At 49.2% G+C, this 23,631-nt stretch overlaps 1 protein-coding gene across 2 annotated transcripts in view; it reads left to right on the forward strand.

Moving 5' to 3' along the window:
• LOC135901618 (uncharacterized) overlaps nt 1-22,632 on the forward strand; it is a 49,520-nt gene extending 26,888 nt beyond the window's left edge. The window contains exons 5-7 of one of the 2 annotated variants that reach the window (XM_065431476.2): nt 4,766-4,822; nt 20,353-20,457; nt 21,676-22,632. In XM_065431476.2, coding sequence (XP_065287548.1) covers nt 4,766-4,822; nt 20,353-20,457; nt 21,676-21,952 — 439 coding nt within the window. In that variant the 3' untranslated portion in view covers nt 21,953-22,632. The remainder of the gene's footprint in view (nt 1-4,765; nt 4,823-20,352; nt 20,458-21,675) is intronic. The other variant, XM_065431477.2, reaches the window with a different exon arrangement.
• Nucleotides 22,633-23,631: the final 999 nt, after the last annotated feature.

The raw sequence follows: 23,631 nt of genomic DNA on the forward strand, positions 1-23,631 counted from the left end.
GAGTTGTTGCAACAGGGTCGCAAGCCCCAAGGATAGCGTTGGCCTGGTGGCCTGGGGCACAACTGGAAGCATCCGAAGGTCCGAGCAAAGCATGAGTCGACTGCTAACAGAACAACTTGTTTATTCTAGCATCGCAAAAGAGCGGCCGGACAGGTCGACCGAAGTGGAGAGACAGGAGAGCACGTTACTCAACAGAAGAAATCGGAGCCTCTCTCTTGGCGTCCGGGGGCAGCTGCTCTTATACTCTTGGCGTCGCGGGCAAGAAGGAAGGTCACGGGATGAGACCACGTGACGGCGGGGCACGGACGAGCTGAGAGACATGTTGAGACGAGTGTAGTGACGCATCAGCCGGGCCGGCGCCGGTCAGACCTCCTCGCTTCACACTTGGGGAGCTCCTCTCCCCGGCTACCGCGCTTTGACAAGCGTGGGCACACACACACACGCACACACGAAGACACGTGGCACTGAAACATGCCGGGACGCGCTCGGCGGGGATGCGTCGCGGCCGCTCCGAACGGGCCAAAATGTCCGCCGCTTTGACAGAAGCCCCGGCGTCCGTTGCATCCGCGCCGGCTATACCGCGCGTCGTAGGCGAAACTTAACAGTGTCCAGTACTTCGGTAAACGCAGGTGACCTGGAGGATTCGACAGATGGCCGGAGGCGTAAGTTAAAGCACCTCTGTACTACTACCGCTCTGATGAAGGGGCTTTAGCGTAAACGTGAGAGGCATGCACGGTACTTCCACCTGGTGGCGCATAGCGTAACTAGCTAAACACAGAGCTAATTCTGCTGTAACCGAGAGTAATAGATTTCAAACATTTAAAAAGACAACGAGTTAACGATTATACTGTTGCGGAAAATTTACACGAGTAGCAAAGTGGAATACACTTGGTCACTGCTATAGGCGGTTTTATTGATAGCGCCGCAATTTTGCGATCACACCGCCGTCTATCGTCCGGTGCCTTGCTGGTATGTGAGATTGCGCTGGAGGGTGCACGGCGAACGTGCTGTTGACGACAAGTGGCAAGTTTTCGCGCTTTCCCGAGAGGTGTCAACAAGTTGTTTGGATTGGGAAACTTCTTAGGGTGTCGTCGCTAAGCTTTTAGCTTCGATATAGCCGCAATATCAAACGGCGACGGGCCTACAGGCGCTCCCGCAGCTGTGCTCGGGATAGGAATAGGAGGCGAGTCAAGTCTCAACATTGTCGATACGTAACGTATACATGTAACGTGTTATTATTGTATGTCTGGCCTTGAACTTTATTAAGGTATCGCTCGGTCATCATCATCATCACTACCACCACTACCACCACCACCACCATCATCACGAGCCTGGTTACGCCCACTGCAGGGCAAAGGCCTCTCCCATATTTCTCCAAAACCCCGGTCATGTACCAATTGTGGCCATGCTGTCCCTGCAAACTTCTTAATGTTATCCGCCCACCTAACTTTCTGCAGCCCCCTGCTACGCTTCCCTTCCCTTGGAATCCAGTCCGTAACCCTTAATGACCATCGGTTATCTTCCCTCCTCATTGCATGTCCTGCGCATGCCCATTTCTTTTTCTGGATTTCAACTAAGATATCACTAACTCGCGTTTGTTCCCTCACCCAATCTGCTCTTTTCTTATCCCTTAACGTTACACCCATCATTCTTCTTTCCATAGCCCGTTTTGTCGTCCTCAATTTAAGGGGACCCCTTTTCGTAAGCCTCCAGGCTTCTGACCCGCACGTGAGTGCTGGTAGACGCAGTTGTTATGCACTTTTCTATTGAGGGATAATGACTGATTATCTCAGTCTCATGATCCGGATCCGCAGTCACTACCTGCGCTAAGTAGATATATTCCCTTACCACTTCCAGTGCCTCGCTACCTATCGTAAACTGCTGTTCTTTGCCGAGACTATTAAACATTACTTAAGTTTTCTCCAGAATAATTTTTAGACCCACCCTTCTTCTTTGCCTCTCCACGTCAGTGAGCATGCACTGCAATTGGCCCGCTGAGTTACTAAGCAAGACAATATCATTAAGGAATCGCAAGTTACTAAGGCATTCTCCATTAACTCTTATTCCCAACTTTTCCCAATCCAGGTCTCTGAATAGCTCCTGTAAACACGCTGTGAATATTATTCGAGAGATCGTATTTCCTGCCTGACGCCTTTCTCGATTGGAATTTTGTTGCTGTGTTTATGGAGGACTACGGTGGCTGTGGATCCGCTATAGATATCTTTCAGTATGTTTACATACGGCTCGTCGCCGTAGTCGCCGTAGTCGCCCATCAGTATAGTGTATTTTGTTTTTACTGAACCCATCGCCGATTCCACGTCTTCATAGAAGCTTTCGAGTTCCTGGTCATCATGACTGTATGTAGGGTGGTAAACCTGAAAGGCCTTCATCTTGTACCTCGTATTAAGTTTCACAACAGGACCTGCCACCCTCTCGTTAATGCTATAAAATTCTTGTATGTTACCAGCTATATCCTTATTAATCAGGACAGCGACTCCTAGTTCTCGTCTCTCCGCTAAGCCCCGGTAGCACAGGATACTTTTTTTGTCCTCCTAACTTCACTGAGCCCTACTATATTTCATTTACTGCCCTGTAATTCCTCCAATAGCACTGCTAGACTCGCCGGACTATATAACGTTCTAGCGTTAAACGTTGCCAAGTTCAGTATGCGCAGGCGGCCTGTCCTAGGGATTCTTAGCACCCTCTGCTGCGTCACAGGCCTGACCGCCGCCGTGGTCAGTTGCTTCGCAGCGGCTGGGGACTGAGGGCCGGGGTTTGATTGTCGTATTCATATAGGAGGTTGTGGCGAAGTACTGCACAAAGCTGGCCAATCCTGCTCTGGTGAGGGAGTGCGTTACCGGTTGTGGTCATCGGGATCAGGTCGCACTCCAGGTCTGTTTATGCAATTTTATCAACAGGCGGATTTTTTTATCCGGTGGAAAATTGCGCGGCACCGGGATTCGAACGACGGTCCTCTTGCATGCGAGGCGGATGCTCTACTTCTACGCCACCGCTTACCACACTCGATTAGGCGACAACAATCAGAGCTGTCTGCATGTGTCATGTGGTGTGCCGCACCAGCGCACACACGAATTCAGGTAACTGAAGCTCCGAGGGAACACATTATGCTAGCTTTCGTGCTCCTAAAATTTTTACGGTACGATTTTCTAAACATGGTTTATCTCGCACCAGGGCATCAAGCTTTACAATATAAAGAACTGTAAAATAACTTGATCGAAAGGGCTGTTAACAAGAATAAAATGAGCTTGTGATAGTGGCCGCGAATATGCAACGATCAACCAGACGCACGTGCCACGTTGAAAGATTAGGCGCACTGTTAGGTCTGGTAGTGGTGCCTCTGCGTGCAAAGGCACCGCGCCCACTCTAGAGAGCTGAAAAACGAACAACTTCTCTTTGCAATAGCAACTTTATTTTCTGCAGTAATACAGCACGCGATGAGCGGTGTCGACAGCTTGCCGGCGAGTTTCAGAACCATGGTAGAGCCTATGTGAACTAGTTCGGGCCGGCACACGGTAGCAGTGACCTTGAGTCATATTGCGCATTTACACGCTACTTTATTGTACTGCTAAACTCGTTGAACCAGTTACTGCAGCATGCAAAGGACATTAACTACCGTAATACATATTTATTATTTAGCTGTTAATTTCATTGGCTGTTGACCTTTCTGTGCACAACAGTTTGCTTACGCTACAGTACACAAGCTTGAAGTCGCCGGAGGACGCCATGTTTAGCTGGCTATAATGCGATACAATGGCAGATAGAAAAGTCTTGATACTTCGGCCTTGTTTGGCTGGATAGATGAGCTGACGAAGGAATATGAAGAGAAACCATTATACGACTGTTGGTGATAGCCGAGTTGAGAAATGACAACCATTCCACTCTGTGAAGATGGAATGGCAGCAAAAACTGATGACAGTCGAAGCTCTCAAACGAAAAGCAAAGTGCTTTCGCTACCGTTCCATCTTCACACAGTGGAATGGTTATCATTTTTTTGCGTTTGCGAGTCTGGCGTTGTTTGCTCGTTCGGATATGCCGAGGCTCGCGATTGTCGTTTTCGTTGGGCATCGCAGGAACGTTCTTCGTCGGTGGTTGTTTCGCGCCGGCGCTGTTTACATTCTTCTGCTGTTCCCTCCGGCGCTCCTCGTACGCATCTTGTTCTTCGGGTGTATGAACTATACGTGTCCGCCTCATCGATAACGCAGATCAATCCGGAAAGAGTTGTCGGGGAATGCTGTGATAGAAGAAGAAAAAGACCCTTGTACTCCTTAGTGGATCCTTGAAATGTAGCCTTAAAGAAGCAACTAAGACACTGCGTTATGTCAAATGGGGTTTTATATTTTTCAAAAGTGTGATGGTTTGTTTTGATGGAAAAAATGGAAAAATATTGGTCTGCGTTTCCCTCTTATAGAGGAAGTGTAGCTGCATATGAGACATCAGGTTATATGAATATTCACCTGGCATTAGATTCATTCCAACTACATTTCTTGCATATATCCAAATGTGTTTATTCTTCCTGGCCATAGTGAAAGGCAAAACTTTATGGATCCAGCTGAAAAATAAGACGAAGTTGAACGCTGCTTGAACGTGTTTAAGCTAGAACCCCATACTTTTGGCTAGTGCAAATACGTAGTGTGTTCATGCCGCGCTTTCACGTCCGCAGTGGAGCACCTTTATGCCGGCAGAGCTCCAACATCAATTGGCGCGGTATAGCTTTATTTACACACTGTATACATCTTCATTGCAGGGTTCCAGTCGATGCAGAGACTTCTCAAGATGGCGACGCAAGCCTTGCAATTGAGACGTAAGTCACTTTGCAGGGCACAGAGCATTTGCGCAGGCTTCTTGCACAATTCTCACGAACTGTGCAAATAGAATTTGTGCAGCATATAAAATGTAGACTGAGTGCTTGTCACTGCCTCATAGTGCCTCCTAAAAGTGCGGTGAGTCAAGACACTTAGGTGATCCGGTGGGCGGGAATATGCTTTGAAAGTGCATTTCTTACTTCCACTACAGAGCAGAAAACATTAAGAATGGCACAATTACACCCAAATACCTCAAATGGATCCCGGCACATATGGGAGAAGTTACCATGAATGCCCCTCCCAACCTCAACGAGAATGCCCACCGAGTCGCGCGAAAACTAACCCACCGCGGCACGGACAGTGACGGCCCAAAACCCCGCAACCCCCGGGGAAGTGGGAAGGACTGCGGCGGAGGCGATGGAGAAGACGGAGGAGGCGACGACTACGAAGAAGCGATAAAAGACGACAGGGACAGACTGGTCACGTACCACGACATACTGACACACTACACGAAACAAAGAAAAGCATGCCCACAACCCCACAAACAACGCGACAAGTCTCAAGAAACAGATATGAGAAGATTGCAAACCAGAACGTTCCGAAACCCAGTACACTTAAACAGAATAAATTCAACACAATATCCAGACGCAAGCTGCAAACTGGCGGAATATTATATTAACGGACGATTGGCTGACGCCAAAGAGATTGGCCACGGTTTTGTCTTCAGCGGATGTAGCCAGTTGATACAATGCAATCTCCACGCGATTCTCCAGAGGGATGGCTCTGCGCATATTCGTGTCTTGCCGTGCCATCGATTTGCGCATACTCAGAATATATCGAAACGTGCCCCGATTTAGTCGGAAGTTTTCCTTGAATAGACTTTCGGGAAAGTGCGGGAGCGTGTCTTTATACCACGATTGCGCCCGCGGGTGCGACCACCCATGCTGCTCACGGGAACAAAGCCGAACGGTCGTGGCCACGAGTAGACGACACTGCCTCTTGAGGACGCTGAGAGGCAGTGTCGTCTTGCAGTGTCAACGTCTTGCAGTACACGGAGCACTTCCATCTGCTTGTTGTGCTGCGCTGTTCGTTGAGCGGCAAGCCTAATGAAGAAGTCGTCGAGGTCTTCGTCCCCATCGCAGGATACAACGTTGCCCAACGCCATCGAACAGTTAGTGTCACCAGATCAAAGCTGGCAGAAACGACAAAAGAACAAACGACAAGCAATAATGTACACAGTCTAGCAAAAACATGTCAGAACCGCAGGGATCACAGCTAATCACAGCGCACGTGCTCAGGTAAACATTGCAATCCAGCAATGGATTGCCTTGGCTTTCGTACCGACCGTGAAATAAACTTTGACCAACAGTTGACTGACTGGGACTAACTGCTGCCAAACCCCGCGAAAGCAATTGCATCAGTATGCTCAGAGAGTGCAGATGCTAATACGAGGGACATATTTTAAAGAAAACACAGTTTTTATGTCGATATACTTAGAACAGCTAAAGAAATGTATTTTCATTCGAAGTAATTAGTATCACGTCACCTTCGTCAGAGCCCTGCAGCGGCAGTAAATGACGGCAGGTTTTCCTGTGTAACATATGTCCATCTGTAGTTACCGGTAACCATAGTTCAGTCCGGTAACTGAGGTGCGTCTTGACTGGTTAGCACGCCCGTGTAACTAGGGTGCAAATGAAAGAGAATCGTAAATGAAAACTGGCGATGGTGGGAAAAACGACACGTGATTGCTTCTTCAGTGATTGACGGATTCATATGTGGATCAGTGGGTTTTAGCATACGAAAGGGACAATGAACCGTCGTGAAAGGCCCCACACGAGTTTGATATCTTTGATTACCTTGTCATCTACTCCAAGCCAGGTAATACCAGAGGTTTTGAATTTTTCCCCTGTTGGAATGCAGCGACCGCGGTGTCGGACTCAAACCCGCGATTCCATATGTGGTTTCTCGCGTACATGACTGCCATTTTGTGTCCCGTTGGAACAAACCAAACATTGAGTCTGCCAAAAACACGAAATTGGAGTTAACTTGCTTTGGTAATCCGTATGCGAAATATACAAAGATATACACGAGAAATATTTTTATGGTGACCCAAGCGTGAAACGAATTGCAGATTGACAAATCTGTAAATAAAGATAAACGATAGCTTCTTTGTCTTGGAGCCGAACCTCACTTCTGCGCGCTGTGATGAATTTGCACTGCGTTGTTATTAGTTTTATGACGATAACAATTATAGCACACCCCAGGAAAACTTTCGCGTTGGCGTCACCTTGAGGTACAGTTTAAAATGCAAGTACGATAAAATCGCACGCCGTATGCTGGGTGGCAAAGGAAAGTATGCAAGGATGAGCTGTAAAAGATGGTGACTTGATGCGGGCCGTCCTCACACCAGCCCAATGATCGATGTCTCGTGTTCCATCGCGCGCAAGCGTGAGGGGTCTGAACGCGCCTTATCAGGGGCAGCTGAACACACGTCTCCTCCTCTATCCCTGCCCTGACTGCGCTTGGCTATCAGCGCATACGCGGCCGAGTGGCCTAATTTCAAAATAATCTGTGGCGGGTGCGATGTGTGTGGCGAGCTGAGATGGCTGGGCATTTTATGTGCGCTGTCTTCAACGGCACCTGTTTCGGAGGTCGTGTAATCTGAAATTTCGCAGACGCGTTGAAACGTGAGATATCACAAAGCTTTCGCTCTCTTAGGCCGGCGCTCCTTATAACGCCAGTGTTGGGACAGCGAGCGTTCGCGGTCATCGAGATATTTTCATGTATGTAATGCCTGTTAGCAAGGATATGCATACTGCAATCCGTTTACGGCTTAAGGAACTACGTGATTTACATTGTGTAATAGTCAATGCTCTTGTAAAGTGATATTCTGAAACGTCGCTATCAGACTCATTGCTTCACCCTGTATGCGAAACTGTGACATTTGTTATGTGTCATGAACTTGAATGTGAATGAGAAACTCGTCTGGCCACATTTATGCCCGTCCGGAAGCACCATTTCTACAAATTTTCTCATGTGGCGAGAGGGGACAAATGCATTTGTAATACAGGCCGGGGTACATTTCTGCTATGTCAAGAATCGCTCCACTTGGCGAGCGCATTCACATGCACTGACATGCATTGACGTGCAAGTAGACATGTCAAGTCAGCCCACGCCAGGGGCCCGATTGACACCCCTCACTGGTGGAAGGGAGTGGGAGAGAGATTATGGGAAAAAATAACAATGATTATAACAAGAGAATATCTCCGGTTGGTTAGTCTGTACTGGGGAAAGATGAGATAAATTAATTTAAGTACAGAAGGTACGGGTGAACCATATATGACTGCCTGGGCGCTGATAAACAGTCTATCAAGGCGCCATATTGTGACAAACAGTATTCTACTTCGCTGCTGGTGTAAATTTTCGACAGCGGCGTAATCATGCTGCTGCAAAAAATGTACACTTGCAGCATATTCAAACACACTTGGTTGCGGCGATATTAGCTGTGTTTGTCTAGTTGAAATCTGCGCCACTACGTGACTCAGAAGGGTTTGGGTGCGAGCTAGTTGGTACGGATCATTCATATTTAAAACAGCGCCAAAAACACACGGACAAGGGAGGACACAGGACGAGCGCTGATAAAAAAAAAGAAAAAAAACAGCGCTTGTCCTGTGTCCTGCCTTGTCCGTGTTTTTTTGGTGCTGTTTTAAATATGAATGAGCCATTACGTGGCCTGCATTGTGCAGGTCATTCACATTTGCGCCTCCGCTCATTCGGTAAAAAGCCCGACCCACTTGCGTTTACCGAAATGCCTGACGCGCTAAAACTCACTAACGTCTCCCTACTCCTCGAACGTAAGGCATCGAGACACGGCGCCGTTGCCGGGGTGGGTCGGCAGCCGCCGTCGTCCTTTCGTGCTCGTTCCGTCGGCGGAGATAGCGGTGAAAATTGCTTCCTTCTTCCAAAACCCAGTACGCAGTGTCCAGCACCATGCCGGAATGTGGGCCCAGTGCCGCGCGCTGGATGCTGGAGCGCTGGACTGGCGCGCCATACTGGAAGGCGCTGGGTATTGGTGTGAAAGGCAGTGCTAGAGCGAGAAAAACGAGGTGCCTGGCAACCGTATATATATATATATATATATATATATATATATATATATATATATATATATATATATATATATATATATATATATATATATATGCGCTAAACAAGATCACCCGTAAGGATGTATATCCGAACCCCCGTGTCGATGACGCCCTTGATTCGTTGCAAGGCGCGCAATATTTTTCCCGCCTTAATCTTCGCTCCGGATATTGGCAAATTCCAATGCACGAAGCGGACAAAGAAAATACCGCCTTTTCTACTCCGGATGGTCTTCATGAGTTTAATGTAATGCCTTTCGGCCTATGCAATGCCCCTGCCACATTTGAAAGAATGATCGACACGGTTCTTCGCGGCCTCAAGTGGAAAACTTGTATATGTTACCTCGACGACATCGTCGTGTTTTCCTCGACTTTCACTGACCATCTGCAACGCTTAGATGAAGTGCTCACATGCCTTTCTAATGCCGGACTTCAACTAAACACGAGGAAGTTCCGTTTCGCTAGCACAACGATTAAAGTCCTAGGTCATCTCGTTAGCAAAGACGGCATCCAGCCCGATCCGGATAAAATTTCCGCGGTGCTCAACTTTGCACGCCCACTTCGTGCAAAAGAACTGCGCAGCTTCATTGGACTCGCCTCATACTTTCGACGTTTTATCCGGATCTTTGCCAGCATTGCCTCGCTCCTCCACAAGCTCCTTGTTAGTTCCAGTTCTTTCGATTGGAACGGTCAGTGTGAAGCCGCGTTCCAAGAACTCAAGCGCGCACTAACATCCTCACCTGTTCTTTGTCATTTTGATGACAAGGCGCCCACATTAGTGCATACTGACGCCAGCGGTCACGGAATTGGTGCCGTACTGCTGCAGCGCGACCTCGAATTTTGCGAAAAGGTTGTTGCATATGCAAGCCGCACTCTCAATTCCGCGGAAAAGAAGTACTCGATAACCGAACAAGAGTGTTTGGCTGTTGTCTGGTCCATTCAGAAATTTCGTCCATATCTCCATGGTCGACATTTCACGGTTGTGACCGACCACCATGCCCTATGTTGGTTGTTGACGATCAAAAACTTGTCCGGGCGCCTTGGCCGCTGGATACACCGATTACAAGCATATGATTTCAATGTCATATATAAGTCCGGACGGAAGAACCAAGATGCCGATGCTCTTTCACGATGCCCATTACCACCATCATCGGAGCACATCACATCACCTTGTCAAACTGGCCGCACGGAGTACGCTTCGTCTATTACACCGATTTCTTCCTTGACTTCATCAAACCGCCTTTCAGTGCTTTCCACTCACCAGCGCGCCGATTCCTATTGCCATGGTATCATCAATCGCCTTAGCGGTGTTTCATCTCCACCCAATGCCAGGCTACGGAAACAGCTCAAACTGTTCAAGTTTGAAGACGACGTGCTCTACCGGTACATTTTTCACCCGGAAGGCCATCGATGGGTTCACGTTCTACCGCGCTCACTACCGCTGCAGTTCTGCAGGCCTCACACGATGACCCTACGTCAGGCCACCAACACCGTAAGCGACCTACTACTGCTCCGGTCGGGACCCTACAACCACTTCCTTGTCCAGCACAACCCTTCTCTGTCGTCGGCATTGACCTTTTTGGGCCACTCCCACCTACTCCAGACGGCAACTGATGAATCGTCACTGCTGTTGACCATTTGACCCGGTACGCTGAAACAGCCTCAATACTCTCAGGAGCTGCCTCAGAAGTAGCGGCCTTCTTCTTGCAGGCTGTCTACTTACCTCACGGGGCTCCTTGCAGGCTGTCTACTTACCTCACGGGGCTCCTCACGTTCTTTTGAGCGACCGAGCAAGGCATTTCTTTCAAGCACTCTTAATCAAGTTGTGCAAGCGTCCAACACCATGCACAAGACAACGTCTAGATACCAGCCTCAAACCAACGGCCTAACAGAGCGATTTCATCGCACGCTGTTTTACATGCTATCCATGTATATTGAACCTGATCATCATAACTGGGATGCGATTCTCCCATTTGTAACATTTGCGTACAACACGTCTGTTCAATGGACCACCGGATACTCTCCGTTTTTCTTAGTATATGGCCGCCACCCAACTTCATCACTCGACGTTTCTTTCTTCTCTGGCCCCGTCAACGCTTCACCATTCATTTGCAACCAGTTTGTGTCTCGTCTTGCCCAATGTCGTCGTCGTGCCCGTATGAACACTGCAGCCAGCCAAGACGATCGCAAACATCGGTACGATGCCTCTCATCGCTTCGTTTCCTACCGCCCTGGTGACGATGTGCTCCTGTGGACCCCTGCACGAACACCCGGTTTATGTGACAAGCTTGAGTCTCGATATCTTGGCCCCTACAAAGTCATAGAGCAGACCTCGCCGGTGAACTTTCGCGTTACACCTCTTGAGGCCCCAAGTGACCGACGCTGCCGCGGAACAGAGACCGTGCACGTTTCTCGCCTGAAGCCCTTTCATCTCCGTTCCACTGTCTAATGTGCGGCCAGGCTGGCCGCTTCCGTCCACGGCGTAAATTAGTGTAAGCATTTATGCGGACTTCATCTTCAACTGTACAAAGTCCATCAATCATCGGCTCGTGTTCGTTTTGCTTCGGCGCCATTTTTACTTCTTGGAATAAAGCGTCGTCACGACCGTGGTATTTCAATATATATATATATATATATATATATATATATATATATATATATATATATATATATAATAGCAACAGCCTAGTACTTTAGCAGTACGCCACGCCCGAATGTAGTGATTTGAGAATAATTTACCATGTTTCAGTTTCTCGGACATGTCTCGCACCCACATGGTAGTTGCGTTATCGTCCCGCAAAAAACTTACGCCTCCATCAGAAAGAAAATGTTGTCCGTACTAAATAGTGTGACTTCAAGTGCCAGAACACTGATTTTCTTATGCGTTTCGTATTTTAACTCCGAAAAACGTCTAAAGTGAACCGCCGGGTCGGGACGCTGCATGGACCGTTACTGTCGATTTCGATAACCTTTCCTGGTCTTTTCGCAAACGAAATGAAGCATTTTCTTTGGTCAACAATGCGTTCTTATCGACGCGCCTGTGTAGTCACATATCTCTATCAGAGAAGCGTCGGTTATTGCGGCTGGCAGCAAACTTCGAAGACAGCAAATATGCATATGCTTATAAGGCGTCACATCGGCGGCCATCGCTTTTTGTGCTGACACTGCAGGCATGAAAACAATGGTTTACTTAAAAACATTGATGCGAAAGCTGACCTATAGAGTGATTTTTCCTCGTTAGACTTCCTGAACCAAGACGGGCCGATAGCGTGTAGACTGACTCGGCGGGTACGCTTTGCCTAGCCTTCGGTGGAAGAGAACGATCTCACAGCAGCTATATTTGATCTTCAGAACCTTTTTCCTACTATATTTTAGTACACTAGGAAAACTGGAATCGCGCGAAGTGCCTCAGCTGTGTTATCGGTGAGAAGATATGATTCAGTGGCCGGCTTCGTGGTATCCGTTCGGATGCATTCGAACGCATGTAGGGTTTGTTGATTGTATGTCGACTCTACAACACCGCCAAAACGCGCAGTCATCTATTGTAAACAAATCTAAATCCATTACAGGAACGCGTCACGGGCACTGACATAATGAGTGCGGTGAACGTGCACGAAATGTAAACATGGACTACTGCTGAGCAATGAGCCCTTGCTGACGCGATCTGAATAAAAGAGAAATAAATACATAATACTAAGAAACGAGCCGTTATCTGCAACTGCGTATTTTCGTTCAAGAGCACGGCTATCCGCGCAGCCAAAACGAAAATGCAGAAAACAAGATTGATCTTGCAGTGTTGGTAGTGGGTTTCAGCCACATTTGACGTGGTTCGCTCGGCTCCCGCTTTTTGCCAACATTTTCGTATGTTTTTCGAGTGTATACCCCTGAACTTTCTACATTTTCGGATCCGTGAAGTCAAGAGGAACACGCTGATACCCGACTTTTGTGGGTGGGTGGACTTTTGTGACATTTCTTGCCGTTTTTCTTTCGACTACGCCATGACTGTGTGCTGAGCCTAACCGTGTTAAGGTTCGCGAGGCGAGGCATCGCTAGCCCACCTCTTCTCGGCGGAGGCTTTTTCCACGGACTTTGTGATGGAGTGTGAGGTGGAAGGGGAGTTTTTATCCCCCGAGGACTTCACTAAAGACTCAGGGTGGCAGCTCGTTGCCGCCAGACGTTCTTCAAGGAGCACGAGAAACGCGGCCAATGCCAGTGCGGCCGACGTTCAGCATAACACCAGTTCCCACGCTCGGCGTAGCGCCGACCTCGCGGGCATTAAAAGCAAGATAATTCGAGGAGCCAGGATGCCTCCTATGCCCAAGGAAGAGGCAAAGATCGTCGTGCGGCCCAGGGGAGGCCTGTGTATCAGCAAGTGCGGACCTACCGCAGTCGCCGACGCCATATGGCAGGCTGCCGGGCTCGATTCGGCGTCGCGAGACACGGACACAATGTGTCCTAACTTTCAACAAAACATAATGGTGATCAGCACACCAAACAGGGACAACGCTGCACGCTACGTCGGCGTCGAGGGCATCTCCGTCGCCGGTCAACGTTTCGAGGTGAGCGCTTACGAGGCCGCCCCCCACTACACGTGCAAGGGCGTCATCCGAGGCGTCTCCCTTAGCGACGGGCCCGCGGTGATCGACAAAAAACCTGTAAACCCGAGAAATCCCACGGCGCTGGGCGCCAAAAGAATCAAGAACACCGGCACCGTGGTGGTCCTGTTCGAGGGGTACCGAGTGCCAAATTTTGTCTCCTACGGCGGCACTATTGTCAGGTGCACTTTATTTCGCAAGCAAATGGACGTGTGTTATAGCTGCGGCAGGCTCGGGCACCGCTCCGACGTCTGCCCTTCGCCGAACGACGCCATCTGCAGAGGATGCGGAGAAGCAAACCCCGACGCCCAGCATAGCTGCGATCCCAAATGCAAGCTGTGCGGTGGCGACCACCTTACCGCCGCCAAGGAGTGCAAGCGACGATTTCAGACGCCATATCTCGTCAGACGCAGACGGGGGGAACGCTCCCGCGTCCTCAACGCCGAACATTTCCCGCCCATGGAAGGCGCGAATCAAGCCCGGCAAGCATCGCGTGAACGCCAACACGGTCGCAGCCGCTCCCGGTCCAGGGGGAGATCCAGGTCTCGTGGCCGCTCCAGGGGTCACATCAGGAGCCGCTCCGCCTCCAGGGCCAGGTCGATGTCAAGATCCCGAGTCCGATCCAGATCCAGATCCGGTTCCAGGGGCGGCCCGGGTTGCAGAACCCAGCCAGCATCTGGACCTCAGCCCGCCTCCACATATTTGGGGAAGCAGCCGACCCTCCTTTGGGCCGATCTGGCACGTCCCAAGCCCGGTGCCAATGTAGAAGCTGTTCAGGCACCTCGTAACGACCAACACCCAGAGCGAGCTAGGGACGCGGAAGTCACTCGCTTACGCAAAGAGAACGACGATCTCAAGAGCACGATCAAGAGGCTAGTTAACGAAACGGCAGAGATTCGGAAACTCGTTTCGAATGTGTCAGATAACGGTGTGCCAGGCAGGGCCACAGAGACTCCAATCCCAGCCCCAGTAGACGGTACTGCGACGTCCACCAAACGCAGAGCAGTAGTAAAACAAACAGGTGAATCGGGAGCGTTGTCCGCAGAAGTCAGCGAGATTAAGCAAACTCTCATTGGGCTGGCAGATGGCCTCAGACAGGTCACTGCTAGCGTCAGTTGTCTCACCGATAACGTTCGTCAAATTCAGGTTGCACTCGGAGACCCCAACAGGGGCCTCGGAGCTCTCACTGATCGCATAGATGCCATTGAGGCGCGAATGGCTTCATCCGCCTCCGTCGTCCAACCGCTCACCGTTCCCGCCATACTAAAGGAAGCTAGACTTCAATATCCAACCAGGGCGGCGACAGGAGGCCCCAGTCTTTGCACAGCCCTAACTGCCCCATTAGGTGGTAGTCCATCCGGTCCGCCATAATGGATAGGTCCAAAGAGAGTTTTCGCATTTGGCAATGGAACTGCAGGGGGTATTCTAACAAAAAAGCCCCTCTGCAGCAGTTCTTCAGGTCTTTCGCTGTCAAACCTCAAATCATTGCTCTCCAGGAAACATTAGTCTCCGCCGCCTCGCTCCAGGGCTACAGGGCCGTGTCGGGCCTGCCCGGGGGGCGAGGGATTTGCACCTTGATTGATAAAAGGCTGACTCATCTCACCCACGACCTCAAGCTGGCAAGTGGTAGAATTGAATACGTCATGGTTGAGATCCTGCTCAACGTACCACAGCAGAATCAGCGCAGAAACAGCGTGTTCGTCCTCAATATCTACAGCAGCCCCAGGGACTCGCGCCAGCAGTTCAAGACCATCCTCAAGAAAGCGACCGACTTGGCCGGCCCTCGACCCTTAGTCGTCGTCGGTGACTTCAACGCACCGTACGGCATCTGGGGTTACGTCTACGACACTACCAAGGGGCGCAACCTGTGGCAAGACGCCAACGAGATGGACCTCACTCTGGTCACTGACAAGAATTTTCCTACGCGCATCGGCAACTCCGTCACCCGGGACTCGACACCCGACCTCGCGTTCGTCAGGAACGTTGAGGACGTGGGCTGGGAGAACACCGCCATGGAGTTCGGCAGCGACCACTACATTCTCGAGACCAACTTCAAGGTGTCTCGGAGTAGGATCAAGGAATTCACGTTCATCGATTGGGACCGCTTTCGCAAGATTCGCGAAGAACCCGGCAAAGACAGGGCACCCGCCACCCTCGAAGAATGGTGCGAAGGCGTCCGGAACGACGCTTCCGCGGCTACCAAGAAAGTAGAAACCGATCTCGACGTCGAGCGGATGGACAGCAGACTTGCCCACCTGATCGAGGCCAAAAACGCCCTGCTCCGCCGATGGAAGGGCCAAAGGCTCAATCGCAGACTCCGAAAAAAGATCTCAGAGCTCAACAAGGTCATCGGTGAACACTGCAAGGCGCTATGCCAGCAGCAGTGGGACGATCTCTGCGAATCCGTCGACGGACAGATGCGCAACGGCAAATCCTGGGGTATGCTGAAGCACCTTCTCGACGAAAGCGGTTCAAAGTCAAATCAGCGGCATACGTTGGCCCGGGCCCTTCACGAAGCCACCAGGTCTCACACGGTTGATGAGCTCGTCTCAAAACTCGTACAGAAGTACTTGCCCGTCTGTCGCGATGGAGATCCAGTGACCCAACTCCCGGACTACCGAGGCCCTCCACGCCCCGAGCTCGACGAAGACTTCTCCGTTGCCGAGGTCAGACAGGCCATCTTCGCACTCAACCGCAAGTCTGCGCCTTGTCCAGACGGAGTCACCAACAGAATGTTGAGAAACCTCGAGGACACGTCGATCGTCTTCCTGACCGACAAAATCAACGAGTGCTGGAATAGCGGCGTTGTTCCTGCAGAGTGGAAGATGGCCTGTACGGTGCTCATTCCCAAGCCCGGCAAGGCCCCGAACATCGAGAACCTCAGGCCGATTTCTCTAACCTCCTGCGTCGGCAAGGTCATGGAGCGCGTCGTCCTCAACAGGGTCAACGGGTACCTCGAAGACAACGAGGTTTACACCTACAACATGATCGGCTTCCGCGCCGGACTCTCGACGCAGGATGCAATGAAGCTAATAAAGCATCAGATTGTGGATGGCCGTTCCAGAGACGTCAAGGCTTTGCTCGGTCTGGACCTCGAGAAAGCTTTCGACAACGTGCTCCACAGCTTCATCGTAAAGACCATTTCAGACCTGGGTCTCGGTTACAGATTCCATAGCTACGTCAGCTCTTTCCTAACGGACAGGAAGGCCAAGCTTCGCATTGGGGACTTCCGCTCCAACGATGTGCCCCTCGGAGGGCGGGGCACTCCTCAGGGCGCCGTCATCTCACCCACCCTGTTCAACATCTGTATGATTGGTCTTTCCGAGAGGTTGGCACGCGTAGAGGGCGTCAAGCACACCATATACGCCGACGACATCACCTTATGGTGCCCCGGCGGCTGCGAGGGCAGAGTCGAAGAATCCATGCAGGAGGCGATCGATGTGATCGAGGAGTATCTTCGCCCCACCGGACTTCGATGCTCCCCCGCCAAGTCGGAGCTTCTGCTTTACAGAAAAGAGAAGGGAGGCAGACCCAAAGATTGGAAGCCAGTTTCCGAAAGCAGCATCAGTCTTCGTACTTGTGACGGGGGGGTGATACCCAGGGTCGACGTTATTCGGGTCCTCGGCATGTTTGTCGAATTCAACGGCGGGAACGGAACGGCTCTCCGCAAGATCATCGCAAAGACGGACAACGCTTTCCGCCTCGTTCGCAGAATAGCAAACCGGCACCGAGGAATGAAGGAAAACAATCTCCTCAGGCTTATCAATGCCTTCGTGCTATGTCACTTTACGTACACAATTTCTATGCACAACTGGCTCAGAGCGGAGCGAGACAAGCTCAACGCTCTCATCCGCAAAGTGGTCAAGAGGGCTCTCGGGCTACCCATCAGGACCCATACCGAGGATCTCCTCAAGCTGGGGGTGCATAACACTGCCGAGGAGATTGCCGAGGCCCAAGAACGTGCGCAACTCACTCGCCTGAGCACCACAGCGGCAGGTAAACACATCCTCGAAGAGTTGGGTTACCACCCTGCGGGATTCCCGATGGTCAGTACCCCGATCCCTAGGTGCATTCGAGACAAGTTCGAAGTGGCCCCTGTGCCCCGAAACGTCCATCCCGTCCATAACGAGGGCAGACGCAAGGCCAGAGCAGCAGCCATCCTCAAACAGATAAAGCAACGAGACATTAGAGCAAGCTTCGTCGACGCCGCGGAGTACAGCGATGGGAAGACCTTTGCCATCGTTGTGGTCGACTCCAGCGGCAAGATTTCTAATTGCGCCTCCATTCGCACTTCAGACCCCGGAGTCGCCGAGCAAGCCGCCATCGCCCTCGCCCTGCTAGACGGTCGTGGGTCCGAGATATATAGCGATTCCAAAACGGCAGTTAGGGCTTTTCAGAAAGGTTGCATTGCCAAGCAAGCTGCTCGTCTTCTTAGCAACTCGAATCGATATGCTCTCACGCATCATTCAATCCACTGGTTTCCAGCTCACGTAGGGTCGGTCGAGGGTGCTCCCCAGAACCTGAATGAGTCTGCTCACGAGGCTGCGCGTGACCTCACCGACCGCGCTTCCTCTGCAAGAAGCACCGACTCCCCTCCTCCCTACGGCCACAGGGATGCTCCCGCTACTCATAACGAGATTATTAAATTCTTCTACATGTCTAGAAGGGTCTTTCCACCCCCTCACCCCAGGTTGAATAGGGCGCAAGCCGTTTCTCTTAGGCTTCTGCAGACTAGTACGTATCCGTGTCTGTCCGTTCTCCACGAGGCTTACCCGGACGTGTATCGCGACGACGCCTGCCCCTCCTGCGGGCAGACCTCTACTCTAGCGCACATGCTGTGGGAGTGCGGGTCGACATACCCTAAGTTCATCAAGGAGGAGTGGGACTCGCTTCTGCGTAGCCCCGCTCTGGAACAGCAAATCCTGGCTGTCCGGCGTGCCCGCGACCGGGCCGGTGGGCTAGACCTGCCGGTCCCGACGTGGGACTAGCCGGGTGCGCGACGAGTTCGCGTCCTCGCCGGACCTACAATAAATGTTTCTTCACTCACTCACTCACTCATCTTGCAGTGTCACTTTATATATATATATATATATATATATATATATATATATATATATATATATATATATATATATATATATATATATATATATATATATATATATATATATATATATATATATAAACGGAGCACCTCGCGCAACTTTTTCTCCAGGCTGCGACACGACATTAACACTGATAAAAACGTACCGTTTCCTGGTTTGCTGTATCCATACAGGAAACTAGTATCTCCCGATAAAATTGTATTAAGCATCTAATATCCAGCAGCGCCAATACTTGCGTACTCGAACAAGTGCGGCACAAACGAAATCAGCTTCCAGCACTGGCCAGTTAACTGCAGCGAGAACCAGCGCGTTTACAGCATTTACCTGTGTGCCCCAGAGTTATAGCAGTGAAACCAGCGTCTCGTCCGTTGTAACACAGCGCTTATCCAGCCATCTCACCGGTGTCCCATGACTCCCAGCGAGTGCCAGCGTCCTTTATGCGATCCAGTGTGAAAAAAATACGAAAAAAAACCATGCTGGTTTCACACTGGAAGATGCTTGTTCTTGCAATACGGTTTGCATAACCGCTCTTGCTCACGTCACGGCTTACTGTGTTCTTTCTAAAGGTGCGGGGGCGAGCACCTTCCGAAATGCTTCAGCTCTTTTGACGAGGCTTCGGACTCCAGAAAAGTTGGGGCAGGTGGGGTGATTGGAGTCAAATTGTAGTTATCTTCGTGTATGTGTCGATTTTCTGAATACGGAAAATACAGGTACGGTCGCTCACGTTTCCCGAGAACATCTAAGAAAGGGAGAGAACCAGAATTATCGCGTTCCACTGTAAACTGTACAGCCGGCTCTATGTAGTTCAAGTATTTCATAGTAGTTCATAGCCTTTATAAGTATTTTTGTTTGTTCTGTTGCGAATGCCTTAGACTACTGTTTTAATTGTACCACTAGCTATTGACTTTATATTACTTTACAGTTTGCACATATACTTTGTATAATCTTCCTCATAGTGCCTACTGTATTGCTGTTTTATGCCTTGTATTTCCTGTAATGCATATATTTTCTGACAGGAGGTCCCCTTTCAGCCACATGCTCTGGGACCTGCTTCTGTATCCATGTGTAAACATGTATGTCTCCTCCTTGTTAAAGAAATAAAAAACTTTAAAAAAAGTGCGTGAGCAAATTGTTCACCTCGGATGCCTTCATGCACCACGCAAAAAACAAAACAAAAACAAGTGTCCACGACGTCGGGTAACATTTGTCGTTCGCTAGGAATACTTCTTGCCGTTTACTCTCAAGGACTGCGAAAAGTGTCCTCGCGCCTTTGCAAAGCGTTAAAAAAAGAAACGCATATCAGCACTATCTTACCCTTGCTCAAAGAGCCGGTCGGCTTCGGAAACGTTGGGTTTCTATAATAAAAATAAATTTTGGTTGGATTATTTATGCTATTTATTCAGTTGCTCCCAACCAGTCATATATCTGTGGAATATGTACCTTTGTTATAATCCGGTCACTTAATTAACGCAACCCCGCGTTCACATTCGTTCGCGCTGATGTGCGTTAACATCAGCGTCCAACAATTTGGTTTCTATCAGTGACACCGGCTGGAAGTTAGCTCTTGGGTCAACACTATCTTTTGTTTTTGGAAAGCCGGGTTTTTGTCATGTCGCCTCGAATGTAGTCGATTTATATTTCCATGAACTATCCTATGACTTCCCTACGCTCGTTCTGACAACAGGGCGCCTGCTGGGGTGACACTAGAAAACAGCCATGACGCAGACACTGTGGATTTGCACCGGATGGATCGTCCCTCCTCTCCAGAACCCGGAGGCGCTTCAAATCGGTAAGGGAACTGCATAAACGCGTGAAACATTAATCAAGCAACCAGCTAGTCTAAAGCATGAAGTTATTTATATTGTTGGATTTTGGCTGCCACCTAGCGCTGCTTCTTTCCTTTGTAACGTATATGTGCATTAAAAGGACACACAAGTCACTTGGTGATTACCTGATGTTAATATGGCCGGACTGACAATATATTTGCGGACAACATGGAGGGAACGAATTGACCAGCTCTTGTACTTATATGATCAGAGGAATGCGGACAAACACCCGGATACTTCTCCACAAACGAGGTCAAATAATTGGCATCGCATGGCCCAAAATCCTCCACAACAAAATGAAAATTTGATTAAAGGAAACTGTTCAAAATCCCGCTTGCTTGAATATTAAATTAACATTCTGCCCATTGTTTCAATGTTTTGGAATACAGCTTAAGAAGTGGAACGCTTTCAAGAGAAAAGGTCGAAAAGCAACTTTTGCATTCATTTTAATGCTTGCATAGGATAAAATAAGTTACTGTGATAGTTTCGAAGTCACCTTGCTCGTTTCGAAGATTACTGAAAAGTTTTATGTAATGGTTTCAGTGAAAGCCAGCTAGAAATTACGCCACGTGAAGCCACCAGTGACTTTGGGAACGTAGTTACACTGCCATTCTATTGGTATTAAAACATCTGTGCCGCCAGAAATCACTTAACACGGTGAAATACGGCTGATAAATTTTACGAGCTGCTTGGAAGAAGCAATAAACACAACTACGGTTTTAATTTGCATGCGACAGTGGCTTATCACTTTTTCTTGGAAAACGCCGACTATAAAAATAAATGTCAAGGGCTTTATTGAGCGATGCGGACAAAAATATTCCCACTTCTTGCTAAATTCCAGTGCAAGCGCGAAGAGCAAGATTTTTATGTGTTGTTAGAAACAATAGTAATAATAATAAAAACGGGGCCCTTACTTCCAAAAAAACACTGTCGCTAGAATGGTGTGCAACAGGAAAGCATGACCTCCAAGATGGCGCTTGCTTGCCAGCGCGTGCTATTTCGGAGTCTGTATACCACACGTCAGATAATTCTGTATTATTAGCCAAGGCAGGCGGCCACTAGCAAAGACCACTTACGAACAAAAAGGCGGCAACTTTCCTCTGACTTTGGGGCACTCACGTATTCGGCACACAAGTTCGCGTTTAGCTGTAACGAGCAACCTGCGATGTACTCGTTTCCAGGAGGGGGCGGCGACGAGACGTAGACGATGATGACGACGACAGCACGTTGCGCGGTGGTGAAGAAGCGTCGCTGCAGAAAAGCCTGGACGCCTGCATCGGCCAGCTGGTGGCCATGAACCGGTCGTCCTCGTCGGCACGGTCTCGACCGGACGCTTCCGGGGACGAATGCCACTACCACGGCATGTCGATCGCGGCCCGGTTGCGTCGCCTCGATGACGTCGCGCTGCCGCAGGTACTGCACCGCATCAGCGCCGTCTTGGTGGAACATGGCGTGTGACGAGTGAAAAGCTGTTAGATGAACGCAGTGTTTGGTTGCGATTTCATGTGCCAAAGGGACAGCATTTGTCATCAGGGTGCGACCAGAGATAGCGTCAGCGTCGCAAGTGGCATGCCTGTGTGGAACCATGATGGATGTGCTCTGGAGTGCTTGCTGTGTTCTAAAATGTCTTTCGCTGCATTCGTGCTATCGTGAAGTAATGACGTGGACCTAACACGTGTATATCACTATGCCTGGAACATCAGTAAATATGATTAGTTTTTATTATTTCTGGTTCCTGCGCGAACACTGGTTGATGCGTGTGACGATTGCCTGTGATGTTGCTTGAACGCTAAAGCCGCTCCCCAGAGCTACTCAGAAGTGCTGTAACGTAAAAAACAAACCTAAGTCTCGCTCTTTTCTAGATGGCTGCTCTGAATATGTTAGACAACATCATAACGCTAACTTGAGTTGGCTGAAGTTGTAAGGAATTCGTGTTTCTTTTTCTTTTTGTTTGCATGCATTTAACCTTTACATAAACAAATTCACCTTCGCTGCTGTTCTTAATCAGAAAATGTAATCAACCTGTCAGCTCGCAGCATGTATAGTGCTCGTCTGAGTATGCACACGGGACATCTTACTTGAATTGATTTTATGATGATATTTGTGACAGCTGGCTGAATAAAGACTGTGCCAAAGTATTGTGCTTGAAGTGAGTGACTGCGAAACTCATAATATTGTATAAATAACTGAACCAATACCGGTGTCCGCAGCAGCTCTTCAGACAGCAGCTGTTTTCAGAGTTGCATGCTTCATTTCAGGTTCGCTGAAGCATTAGAATACTAACATGGCATTTTGGAGTTGTCATTTTTAAATGATATTGATGCATGATTGATGAACTGATGCTTATTAGAAATGTACTGATATTTAATTGACGCTGAAGATTTATTGATGGTTGTTTTGAAAAACCAGTTTCGGTCTCGGTACCAAGAAGGTAAACATGTCACAATGGCATAATAGACTGGCTTGCGCCGTTATTGCTATGGCGGCGGATACGATACCTAAGCGCTGCCAAAGAAACAGGAGCAGCGCGTCCGCTTTATTGTGTCCGTCGAAATGCATTGGTGTTCTAGTTAGTTTTGTGCTTCAATTAATAATACAGCGGTTCCCCAAAAGAAGTAACTGGAACGCCAATGCAGTTTTGTCGGACACTTTGAAAATTAATACCTGGGAACTTGTGCTGTCCAGAGAATTCGTTCCAAGTGGATACGCCGTGCAATCTCAGCGGCTATAATTCGTAGATTGAAATATGGGGCGTAAAGTAATTAAGTGAAAAGTGAATTAAAAAGGTAAAAAGTTCAAAAAGAAAACAAACTTAAATTTCTTGGATGACTAGGGCCCTTTCGGCATTTATCACGTCGTGTGGCCAGATTACGTCGATCAAAACGCCCTGGCGACTCAACAAAACTCTTGCAGTTCCATAGCGCTAAAAAAAAAGGAACTTTGTTCTAAAATGGTTGCTGCAAAAGAATTTTGTTACAAAGTAACCTTGCCAAAATTAATAAAGGCTAATCCCCGTAAATTTGGGAAAGCTATCCTACCACCTGGGTCATCCTCGGAAACGTTCATAATTAACAATGTCGCAGTTTCTGATACCCAGACAATGGCTTCTTCTTTTACCACCTACTTGTGCTCTGTCT

The sequence above is a fragment of the Dermacentor albipictus genome, chromosome 1, assembly GCF_038994185.2.
Source record: "Dermacentor albipictus isolate Rhodes 1998 colony chromosome 1, USDA_Dalb.pri_finalv2, whole genome shotgun sequence".
In the NCBI taxonomy this organism is placed as follows: Eukaryota; Metazoa; Arthropoda; class Arachnida; order Ixodida; family Ixodidae; genus Dermacentor; species Dermacentor albipictus.